The sequence below is a fragment of the Mastigoproctus giganteus genome, chromosome 9, assembly GCF_048544385.1.
Source record: "Mastigoproctus giganteus isolate SK-2022 chromosome 9, ASM4854438v1, whole genome shotgun sequence".
Lineage (NCBI taxonomy): Eukaryota > Metazoa > Arthropoda > Arachnida > Uropygi > Thelyphonidae > Mastigoproctus > Mastigoproctus giganteus.
In genome coordinates this window covers 189,105,202-189,118,584 of record NC_143583.1, presented here as the reverse complement: position 1 = coordinate 189,118,584, position 13,383 = coordinate 189,105,202, and the positions used below count along the sequence as shown (strand labels likewise).

Sequence of the window (13,383 nt, the reverse complement as noted above, 5' to 3'; positions counted from 1 at the left end):
CCAAGAAAAAGAAGAACGATGATAACCAGCTCAGGACCCTGGGTTTGCCAAGCCCATACTCACCAGATGTGAGCCCCCGGGGTGACATTTGCAGACACTTTTACATTGAACCCTAACTCGCGACTTTTTTTCAATGTTGACCTGTACTTGTTGAGTAAATCTGCAGATCTCTTACTCTTAATGTCATTAGTTCCAACGTGTACAACAATATCACCTTTTGTGCCCTGAAAAGATGATATCTGCTCTACGACATTATCAACTTTTGCCCCTACAGATATACCCTGGTCCTTTTCCACCTATCTTTCTTACCAAGTATATTCTCCGTCTCCCTGACAATAGAGTCACCAACAATAACTAGTTCCTTTAGGACCAGCGCATTCTGCCTTGGAGATTGCCTCTGTGTTGCCTGGTGCACAGGAGTGAGCTCTGTCGTTGAGCTGGGCAGCTGAAATCCTAATGGGCCCCTCATATTAATGAGGGGCCCCATCAGGAATTTTCTAATTTCTTGACACTCCAGACACCTAGCACACACACAAAGGCATCCTCCTTGGCTAGATCATGTCCTGTTTTAGAAAGGTTGGCAAACATTTCAAATTTGGCACATTTTTTGAGACTGTGATGCGTTCGAGATAACTGCAGTCTTGTCTAGATGATCCTGCATTACTTCCTTAACCAGTGATCTCCGTGGAACAGAAGTTAGACTAACAGGTGAGTCCAAGGAAGCTTTCATAATTATGGCTAAGGATTTGCTTACTTCCTCTGCTGCCCCCTTTAATATAACTGGATAGATCCAATCCACCCCAGGTGCCTTCCTTATGTTTTACTTCAACAATCTCTCCTCCACTTTGTTCTCAGTTATTACAAAATCACTTAATTCCCTGTTAGAGTTTGATAAACTTCTGGCATTCCCCTCCTTTAATAACTCCTCATGTGTGAATCTAGATGCAAAATACTCATTCAGGTTATCAGCTACCTGAGGATGATCATCAATAGTCAACCCATCTATGTTAAGTGGTCCAATCTGATTCATCCCTTTCCTTCTAGATTTCACATAAGTAAAGAAGTCTTTGCTGTTTTTCTCTACATCCTTTGCTAAATATTTCTAGTAATCTGCCTTCGCCTGCCTAACCTTCTTTGTGACTTGATTACAGACTAGCTTATATCTGCTATAGGTTTCTAGGTCGCCTGATAATTTATATGCATCCCATGTATTTCTCTTCTCTGCCATGAGCCTCATTAATTTATTTGACATCGATTTAGGCCTAAACCTTGAACAGTATTCCTTAGTTGGTATGAAAAGCCTAGTACACTCCCAGATGAAGTCCCTGAAGGCTTCCCAATTAGAATTCACCGTTGGTGACATTATCAGTTGATTCCACTGTATAGAATTTAAAAATTCTCTGAGACCACTGTAATCACCTTTAGAAAAGCAGAAATCCTTTCTCTTAACCGTGATGGAAGTTACATCTTTAAGTATATCAGTACACTGTCATCACTGCCACCTAGTGGTTCCTTTATCTACAGATTCTTAACGCATGAAGAATCACTACTGATAATCAGATCAAGAGATTACTCCTTCTGGTTGCTTCTCGAACATGCTGCTGTAGAAATCAGTCATCCAATAAATCCACAAAAGTCTTGCTAGTGTGGGAGTGACTAACCCACAAATTCCAGTCACTCTCTGGAAAATTAAAATTCCCCATTATAAGACATTCTGATTTACTGGTCAACTCTATTCTCTGCACAATTGCCCATTATACTCATCAGATTCATTAGGTGTGTAACACACACCTACTCTCATCCCTTTCCCAGTGCTTATGTTGCACCACGCCGACTTAACATTGCATTGTCCATCAACATCAATTGGAGCATTTCCTTAGATTTTGTGTTTCTTGACTAACAGCATAATCCCTCTTCCCTTCGTGTCCTGTCTATCCTTTCTGTACACATTGTACTCCCCAAATTCCAATTCTGCACTGCTTATATCTGTGTGGCACCATGTCTCTGATATCCCATCAATATCCACTTTTGACGTCTTGACCAGCACTTCAAATTTATTTACATTGGTGTACATGCAAGTATACATACACCTATTTTTACTCTTAGTTACCCTAACCCAACCCATGTATTTACTTATTCCATGATGACTTCCAGCAGCCCCTGAAATCCTCAGTACCTTGCTTTCCAGGCTGCTGCTCATTCCAGTAGAAGCTGTGGAAGAATCACTTTCACCTTTGCCTGTGGCTATTGTTAATCTATTCGTCTGTGAATCCTCCAAGCTAGCAGTTTTCTAATCCACCTAACACTGCCTCGATAGCATCAGCAAATATTCTTGCACTCTTTCTATTTAAGTGTATCCCATCCCTGTAGAAATGATTTTTACTGTTTATAAAAAAAGTCGTATGTGATATGTTTGTAGTTTTAGCACTAAAAGTACACCCAGAAACACCATGAACTTTGGAAACATTAAAATCTATGCACACCTTTGTTATTAAACAAGTGCTGATCTTGCTCATTAATAGTAGTAGACTGACATATGCCACATGAATAAATTTTCCCACACAATAAATTAATTATAACAGAAAAGAAATTCAAATATGCCTCAGTCCCAAAACAGTTGTATTGTATGTTATTAGGTACTTATTTAAAAGTGGGTTGGAGTGTAATAAGATCTGGTCTGATTCTGAGGTGGAAATTTATATCTCGCTCAATCAGTTAAATTATAAAAAAAGAACATTTAGCACCTCCTTTTGGCCTGCTAAATGTTCTTTTTATAACCATAGTTAAGAGATGAAAAAGCAAAGTTTTAAGTGTAGGGGATAAAGTAAAAGGGGTGGAATGGAGAATGGAAGAAAAAGTTGTGTTAGCTACAGGTTTCACTTGGTCAACCCATTTTAGAAAAATGTATATATGAGGGCTGTTCGATAAATAATGATCATAATTTTTCACGAACAACCATACTGCTTGCTATTTCTACCTGAGCTGTGGAATTTAAGACCAAACCAGGCTGCATCACACAAGCTGTGCAGTTGACTTGTGTGCACATTTGACCTTGGCGGGTGGTCAAGTCTATGCCTGTTCAGTTTACCTACGTAACAATGGACATGACACACGAGGAACAGCATGCTGCTCTCAAATTTTGTTTCTCTCTCAACAAAACATCAGCTGAAGTGTATGAAATTATAAAAGAGGCTTATGATGAATCTACACTTCCACATAGCACAGCTCACAGGTGGTTTAGAATGTGATTTAGAATGTGGCATGTGGTTTAGAATGGATGTGATTCAGTCATAAAAATTGGCAGTCCTGGAGCTGCAAACACTGCTTTCACCACAGAAACCATAAACACTCCGCCTCTCGTGAGAGGAGATCATCATACAACAGTAAGGCAACAGGCAAAGATGCTGAGAATATCAGTGGGAAGCGCACACAGTATTCTCCACGATGACCATTTGCATATGACATGTTTGAGTACACTGGATTCCAAAACTACTCACACTTAAGCAAAAGCAAGTTTGCATGTAGGTTTGTTAGGAGCTTCAACAAATGGTTACTGAAGATGGTGAGGTTCCACAAGGTGATAATGGTGGATGAGATATGGCTTCATCATTTCCACACAGAGAGTAAGAACAAAGCTCTGTTTGGAAGTCTATCTCATCAGCAACACTGAAAAAAAGCAAAAGTTGTGACTTCTGCATCTCTTTTTTGACATTCAAGGAATGGTTTACCAGCATGTTGTGCCATATCATACAACCGTTATTGGGACCTTACTACATAACAACACTGCACACTTTGCAGGATCACATTCGTCAAAAATGACTACAACTGCACACAGGTTGCTGCATCATGACAATGCGAGACCTCACATTGCGCATACTGTCGTTGAGTACTTACCCAGCATTAATGTCAAATGTGTTCCTCATCCACTCTGCAGCCCTGACCTTGCGCCCTGTGATTTTTTTTTATTTTGAAAGTTAAAGGAGTTGCAAGGAAAACATTTTCAGTCATCAGAAGAAGTTGTAAAGACTTTGTAGGTGATTCTTAAAGGCACAACAAAAATGGCTTACACCATAGTTTTTGAAGAATGGCAGAAATATTGGAGTAAGTACATTTCATCAAATGGGGAATACTTTGGAAAGGACCGTCAAAATATGGATGATTAATAAAGGTATATTATGGGGGGGGGGTAGAGTTATGGTCATTCTTTATTGAACAGCATACTAGGATTTAGAAAAATAATACAAATGATAGATCATATTTCTTTATTTCAGCATTTATTATGAATTACAAACCTTTTGTAAGTTTAATTTTTTTATGTCAAAGTTTGTTTATTGAACATTATTCCTAAAAATTGGATAACAAGACTGTTCAATTTGTCTTTTAACTTATTGAACATGAGGAAGGGGCATTTCTAAGTTCACTAATATTTTATAGTATGTTTCATTATAGCACAGTTATTAATTTTTATTGTGTTTAATTGAAATTTATAAAATTCAGATCAGTGTTTCTCAAACAATATGTTGTCATTCAAAAGTACATTGTGACTGGTATTCCACTTCAGCCATACTCAGTGGCTGGCTTCAGGCCAGGCAGAATTGTAAACTAGAATTTCAAGGCCTTTTCCTTTGCATGCCATGAAGTTTTCATATTAAATTCTTAGTGCTGGTGAGAAAAATGTTTGAGAACCTCTGATCTGTATAATCATAGATTTCATAGTACAGTTTCCTTTTATCTTCTTCATAGATTCATCACCTGCCAAAAATCCATTTTCATTCAAAAACTTCCTCAAGAAAGAGGAAGAAAATGATGACATACCTCCTTCAGGTAATAAAATTAAATATAGAGGTTCTACAATTGATTATGAGGTGACAAATTCTTACCAGGATATCACTGATCAATTACCATCAGACTCTTCAATGTTGAGTTGTGGACTACCTGATTTTTTGGAGAATCATTTAATGGATAATGGAGAGAATGAAATAGAAGATACAGAGATTCCAGATTTACAGAAGCATTCCATTAGTAGTGTACTATCAGGATATTCTTATATATGCGAAGATTTTTCACAAAAATATGATAAAGATTTGCTAAGAGAGAGAGTGAATATCGTGGGTGGATCTTTTGAGGATATGCAACTTCCTGACAGTGATAATGACATTCGTGATAACTCAGTTTGCAAAAATGAAGATTCAACTTCCTTTCCTGATTTCTTACCCAGTGGAATCCTCCAAGAGGAGCTAAAAGTGCCTGGTACAACAGTATTTGAATGTAAGCCCACTTTTTCCGAGTTATCCATCTCTTCATCTAGCCATGATATAATGGTAGAAATGCCTTATGGTATGAAAGAGCAGCAGGTATGGGTTATTTGAATTAATTTATTTTGACTTTACTGATTGAGGGTAAAAGTTTTGGAATAGGGGTGGGTGAAGTTTACACAGTAAATACCCCCACTATCCAGAACCATTGTGCACTTTTTTTTTTTTTTTTTTTTTTTTGTTCTGAGAAGATTAATATACTACGCAAAAAAAGAACTTGGTGTGAGCAGAATTTTTATTTTATTTTATATTTATTTAGTACATAATAGTATAGTATACTTTGATAATCATTTGGGTATTCACAATTAGAAAGCAGGGTGTGGGATGGATTTAAGTTATGCATAGAACAGTGAATGGGAATGTCCAAATGTTTCAAGACCTTAAAACAGTGCATTGCTATTTTTCCAGAAAAACACATGGAAATATTTAATACAGGATGATCATTTTAAATGAGAACCCATGAAAATGCAAATAACTTTGAGGAAAAGAGTGATAGAGACATGAAATTTACAAGTAGCAAGTAGTTCTTTATTCTATGCATGGTGCTGCCTTATTTTTATGGAGGTTATGTGAAATGCCTACAACAATAATCCATGCACTCTGGAAGAATTGAAAGCAACATATCCAACATTGGGTACATTGCTCTCAATATGGAATGGGTAATTTTTATTTGTATTACACAAGTGTCCAAAAAGTTTACCTAGACCAACAAGATTGAACTCAGCCTGTCTCCAAACAAATAATCATGTAGATGATTATTTGTTTGGAAACAGGCCGAGATCCTGTCTGTTTGGAGGTTTGGGATAAGATATAAGTAGTGGCTTAGTCTGTTTAATTTCAGTAATATTGTAAATTTAATTTCTATAAGTTTGTAAGCTTAATTTCTGGAATTTTGTAAAATTAATTCTTGTAATATATTTTCTTTTTATATTTTATAAGTTTAAATTCTTAAATTTAAATAGCAGCTACTTTTCATTATATGTTAAGTTACAAAATTCAATATTTTTTAACTTAAATCTTACCTTAATAATGACTGCCACAAGATCCACTTTGAACACTTTTCTAAGGACGTAATTTCTCAAATAGGAATGGCCATGAATGAAATTCCTGTGCTTCTGAGTCAGGACCACTGCAAGTGGGTAGGTGAGGTAAACGTCACTTACGGGCGGCAGTTCAGGAGGGTGCCAAAAAACTTTTTGACATACAAGTCGAACCTCTGTTTAACAAACTTCTTTATAGCAAAATTTTCTATTTAGCAATATTTTTTGAATTCCCCATGGTTAATTATATTTAAAATAGATTCTGTAGATCGAAGAAAATTTCCATATAACGAAGAGATTACGAGAGACAACTGAGAACATATTATACGCACCTCTGGCCTTCAGGCAATTGAGGCAATAAGTGCTGCAAGCACAAATTAAGAATCAAAGGGTTTACCATCCTGCAACTCATACTCGTAAAACCTATCTGCTTGTCCCACATACTCAGGAGTCGCACTGGTCATCTGATTAGTTAACGTTTACCAGTATTCAACACAGAAATCAAAAAATTCATTTTAAATAAATACAGTACACGAAATTGAAGACTTACGTTAATTTGCTTATTATCTGGATCTGTGTTTCCTATTTATATTTTTCAGGGTTATACTCCAGAACATGGGTACAATCCTGTACTTCGGCCAGAAAGAGAGGAAGAAAGCAGTGATGGGACATGAAGGCACTTCCCACTCACTGCTTTATCCCCTCTCCTGCATGTTACTGGGGAATATCATGTGACATCACAATATGTCGGAGCTGAAATGAAGAAAACACAGCAAATGGCAATTTTTTTTAAATAGCTAACAAAAATTAACACCACATACAACCCTAATTCTTCTTGCCCGTACATTACTAGGCGATATCATGTGCATTAACAATGAGAATTGCTCATGCACCTCAACAGGGACCTTTTTTTTTTGTTCTGGGGGACGCTGTACCCACACCCCCCTGATAATAAAGAGAACCTGATACTAACAACTCATACAATTAATTCCAAAAACATTAAATTGTCACGAAACAACTTGAAAAAAAAAAAAAAAAAAAAAAACCACCTCATCAGTCCTTGCATGTTGGTAGGTACACTTCATCAAACATACACACTGAAAACATTTGTATTCCAAAGGTAATAAAATTCACACTCATACATCGTTCAATTTCAGTCTTACGTTAAGCCATTCTTTTGCAAATGGAATAACAAGAATGCACAATAACTGAGGTGAGCACAGCAGCACAACGACGACACACTAAACAACAAAACAACAGCATGATAATTTTGCATTTCCTGCTAAAATCAGAAGTGAATTTGCATCCAATCAAACAATCAGAAACGCAAAATGAGGTAAACTACGCATTCCCAATAATCAGCCAATCACAGAACTCGACAGATCAAGCACAGGAGTGCTTGATCTGTCGAGCCACACCCGCAATGGAGATATCATTGTCCTTCAGTTCAACCACAATAATATACGGTATATGTTACTATTTTTAGCAAGGCAATGTATAATGTTCAGGGGATCTTCAAAAGATTTATATGAAAATGGTAACTTTTTAAAACTTACTGAAACAATTGCTAAATTTGATTCAGTTGTGGCAGAACGTATTCGCGGTATTCAGAAATCTGAATTGAAAAATATCGTCCATTATTTGGGTGATCAGGTACAAAATGAAATTATTGAAATAATTTCACAAAATATTATAGATAAAATACTAGAAAGGACTAGAGAAGCTAAATATTTTGCTGTAATCACTGGAGACGAAAATAAAATTAATATTTTAAATAAAATTAATCCAGTAAGTAAAATGCTCAAAAAAAAAAAGAAAGAAAGAAAAAGGATTCTGATATACAAAGCTTTTGAATATCTACAAAATATCACGGAATATTTTAAAGAAAGCAGAACAGAGAAAGCAGTCCAAAAATTTCTCGATTCGGCTAATAATATGGCTGCTATCATTGGCATTAAAGAAGCTTCATTTCCAGAATTAAGTGCTTAAGAAAAAAGATTTTAAAAAAGTCATTTCAATTGTGAAAGTAGAGATGAAGCATTTGCATTAGTAGAGGTATATGATGCAAGAAAGTAAGCTTATACAGCATCAGCCAAAAAAAATTTCCATTTCAACACGACCATTCACTCTAAATGTTTGTCCGGTTCTTCCTTGAATTTATGTAAGATATCAACTTCCAATGAAAAATTAACTTTAAAGTACTGTACTAATTACCCAAATCATAATATATAGCAATGGCTTAACTCATCTCATGAGATGAGATGAGTATTGATAAATTAAGTCATTGCTATATTATTGATTTTTACCATCAACTTCCACGATAGATGGAAGTTTGTTCCAGCAGTACCACCTGCTGGCTAAAGCCATATTTCCAAGCATCCATTCTACAATTGTCCTTCCTCAATATGAATTTATGCTCCCTCAGGTTTGTAATCTGAGCAAGAGGAAGACTCCCATCAGCCTGGCCAACCCATTCAAGGTCTTATAAACCTCAATCAGATCACTTCACAGGTGCCTAATTTCCAGACACTGCAATTTGCAGCATTTAAGCCTTTCTTAGTAAGAGCATCCCTTTGTTCTCCTCACCAATCTTGTTGCCCTTCTCTGTACTCGTTCTACAGACCTGTATGCAGTATTCAAGGCATGGCCTGACCATTGCCTTATACAAAGTAATAATCAGCTCCTCCCTGCTAGCAAAATTCCTGTGTATCATTCAGCCTGTCTGCACTGCTCAGAAAACTTCATGTCTGACTGCACAATTACCCCCAGCTGGTTTTCATTCTCTACCACCCTGAGTGGTAGAACACCGTACCATGCAGTTGGTACATTTCTCTGGAGTTACTTCTACTCGTATGCAGTACTTTGCATTTGCCAATGTTAAACTTCAGTTGCCACTTCTCGGCCCATCTGCCCAACTTCTCTAGATCCTGTTGCAGTAGCATACTGTCATTGCTATCATTAAGAACCCTGCCAACCTTTGCATCATCTGCAACTTCGACATTCAGAATCCGCAAAAAAATTTCAAAATAATTTTTTTCTTTCAAATTATGGATACAACAATTTTCTCGTTAACTGAAAGGTTTACAAATATGAAAGAACATGTAGAAATATTTAAAATGTGTTATAATATTTCTGAATTTAAAAAAAATGGTCAGATGACGATTTATTAAATCATTTACATATTAAATTAAGTGATATTGATCGTAATGAATCCAATATTGGTTTAGCATTATCTGAAGAACTTAAGAGTATGTCAAAATATATTAAAGACAATATTATTCCATTTGAATTTTTACAATATATTTTTAAAATTGATTTTACAGATAGTTTTCCAAATGTAGCGGTTGTATTAAGAATTTTTCTAACTTTACTAGTTTCCTTGCCTCAGGTGAACAAAGTTTTTTTTTTTAAAATTAATCAAAAATTATTTATGAGTAATAATGTCTTGACAACGACTCTCTAATTTGGCAATAATTTCAATCGAAAATGATCTTTGGGAACAAATAAACATAAATCAAATAATTAATAAATTTGTACATCTTAAAGCAAGGAAACAAATTTGCATAATTTTTTTTAACCTTATAATTTTCCTTTTATTTTATTATTGTGAGTACGATTATTGTGATTTAGAATTTAAAGTTTGTTTCCAAAATTTCAGAATGATTTTGTTATTTTTGTTTGTTTCATTATATTATATGCGAGATATGTTGTAAATCTTTTCTTTTTCAATAAATTAATAATAATTAGTTACGCCTTATTTTATTTTTTAATCGAAATATTTTGGGGCAGCAAATTGGATTTCGCTTACTGGCGGCACATAGGGTCGCAGCAGCTCTACTCTGAGTTCATTGCTTGTACAGTCTGTAGCATGTATTTCGATGATTGTCTTGTATATGTCAGATGTAAGTAATATACCAATCTAATACTAAAATTTGGTGCATTGCTAGATGAAATTGGATCACTTAAAAAGCAAAAAATGCCATAGAAACAGATAAAACTGGGGATGCATCAGGGATTCAAGAGTGACCTCCCAGGTGATACACTTCCGATTCAGGGTTCCGTGGAGAATGATTACACAAAGGCTTCTCTGATTTAAAAAAGGACATAGGACTTCAATTCCAGACCCTCGGGAATTGAAGTTCCTCAGGAATTGAAGTTGAAGTTTTAGTGGGTAACTTTATTGTCAAGGAAATGGGTAACATATTTTGTAATAAGGATAGGTGGACTAGAACCAGGGTGTGTGCCAGCAGATAAAACTGATGATGTTCCTAACAGGTTATCAGTTTTTAAGGGGAAGCAAAGAGAGTATTATTATCCATATGGGAACTAATGACATTACTTGTGCATTAACTAATAATTTGTTGAATAAATATAGGACTATGCTGAAAAAATGCCATGAGTTAGGGGTCAGAATGTATACATGTCTGCAATTATTCTTGAGCATAATAGGAGGGACTGTACCCCAAAAGCCTTGTGGATTAACTCTAGTCTTGGGGGGGGGGGTACTTTTCAAGATTCTTGGAGGAAAATTTTTACTGGTATGACTCACACTTGTAGGCAGAAATCTATTTGAAGCCTTAAGGGTTTAGGGGGGAACTGTTTGCTATGGCGGTCAGGGGTAATAAATACATACAATGTATTTATATGCATCAAATGCATATGATGTATTTATTACGATGTATGTACATATACAGTATTTGTGATAATATGAGTAAAAGCCAGTATTACACTTCACATATGCTTCAGGGGTTCTCAGAAGAGAAAGAGAGGCACCTCCATAGCCAGGTGGGAAGGAGCAGGAGTGCATAGCACACGTTTCTTGATTAGACCAGGGTTCGAGCCCGTCACCACCAAATACGGAGGATAAGGAAAGGTCAGGGAAGACCACCGCATATCCTGGAGCAATATGGCCTTAGTTGCTAATGCTCCTAAAAAAACCAAATAACAAACAAACAACAAGAGAAAGAGCTTGTCTATGTCTACTTTTGTCTTAAAAGGAATCTTCACCCTGATTCAGATTTAAAACTATTCCTGTCAGTACAAACATAAAATTTTTGGGATTAATATTAGGCCAGAAGTTTAAGATTTATCAACATGCTGTCAGTTCTGAAACATTCATGAAAACTGACCAATGTACTCTTCTTTGTTTGTTTTGAACATTCCAGTCCAGCTCAACTATGGAGCCCCTGTCTATGATTCTGCCAAGGAAAGTGCTCTCTGGTAGATTTAGTTTGTGATAATGTGATACATATTGCCACTGGCACATTTTTACCCATTTATAGTACACAGCTTATATGTAGAATCCATTTAACCATCTTTGAACATTAGATGTAAACAGCTAGCTCTGCAGTATATTTTTAAACATCATTTCACCCAGAACATCCCATATGGAAAGCAGTATTCACATCACCATGGAAAAATCTATATAATGCATACCAGAATAGTAACAGACCCTCAGGAATTGAAGGTGAGAGAATATTTAGAAGGCTCAGTGTGTTGGCCATTGACCAAATTGAGTTATTTGCTATCACCACAGATTGTACATGCACCTTTTGTGATCTTGCCTTTCTGAATCAGAGTAAAAGCACATTGCCTACCTTAGCTTTTCAAAAACTGCATGCTATTCATTGTTTCCAATTTTTAAACTTTATACCAATCTGTACTGATGGTTTTAAAACTGACAGTCATTGTAGGGCTAGTAGCAGTGTACTCAAAGTAGTTATGTTATTTTGTTATTTGTTTTTAGGAGCATTAGCAACTAAGGCCATATTGCTCCGGGGATATGCGGTGGTCATTCCCTGACCTTTCCGCATCCTCCGTATTTGGTGGTCACGGGCTCGAACCCCGGTCTAATTAAGAAGCGTGTGCTACGCACTGCTGCTCCTGCCCACCTGGCTACGGAGGCGCCTACTCAAAGTAGTAATTTCACATCAGATTACTGTAGAGTATCTTCACTGCAGAACTAGCTTTAGAGGCAATTCAATCTAAATAATATAATAAATACAAAATATATACGGACTCCTTGCATATGCTCTCACCTTACAATGTATTAAAATTCATTCACATCTGAATTTTCTGCTAGATTCAAATTGTTTTATGCTATTTCATAGAGAAACAATACAAGATTTATTTTTGTTGGATGCTAAGTCAAATATAGCAGCAAAATCAGCTATCCTCCCACCCTCACAAACCTATTTTACAGTTCCATATATAGATTACAAAAGAGAAGTTCAGTTGTGTATTGCCTTTCAGAATGGCAAGTTTCATGGAATGAACAAAATTCCAGCAAACTGTATCAAATTAAGTCCATTATTACACTATGGGCTTCAAGTCACCAGAAAATGAGATGAGGAAGTAATATTAATGTGGCTTAGAATAGGTAATTACAGGCAACTCTCATATAACACGGTACTTCTACAACACAGTTTCACTCTAACATGATTGATAAATTGCAGCTTCGCACAACACGGTACTTGTATAACACGATTTCGCTCTAACACAGAGAATTTCATCAAACCTTGCATAACGGTATTTTTGAGCTTTTGTGTGGGGGGGGGGAACCCTGTTATTATGTTGCATGTAAGTTTTCAAATTTCCACTCTTTTTGAATCCTTGCTGTTGACTCGCTAGTCAAAAAACATTATTGAGAAATCCCTGTATCTTATTTTGTTGGGAAATTCCAGTATTATGTTCTGTGTTATTGAACTTATGCTTGTTGAACTTGTGGAAAAATTTTAGATTTCAAAGTTTTATTGGATAGCAAGCCAGGCCATCCAAGATTTAAGTCATCCAAACATTGAAGTTATGTGTTTCTACCACCACAGTTGTACTAGGTTAATACAACTTGTTTCATTCAGCCATTAAGATTATACCCACCTTTAAAACTCATTACATCAGAAAAAATTGTTACAATGGATTTTGGAAAAAATTGATTCCGAATTTATTGAAGTAGACGTGGAGACATAGAAACATTTCTCAATTGTGGACTGTATCAAAATCATAGCTTTATTGCTCAAAGAAGAAAAAAC

The 13,383-nt window shown here is 36.0% G+C and overlaps 1 protein-coding gene across 2 annotated transcripts in view; it reads left to right on the top strand.

Annotated features, from left to right (window-relative positions):
- The window catches only part of LOC150080962 (uncharacterized), a 103,715-nt gene that overhangs the window by 19,787 nt on the left and 70,545 nt on the right, over nucleotides 1-13,383 (top strand). For both annotated transcript variants that reach the window (XM_090381250.1, XM_090381249.1), the window contains exon 2: nucleotides 4,744-5,354. In XM_090381250.1, the coding sequence (XP_090237376.1) occupies nucleotides 4,744-5,354 (611 nt within the window). The remainder of the gene's footprint in view (nucleotides 1-4,743; nucleotides 5,355-13,383) is intronic.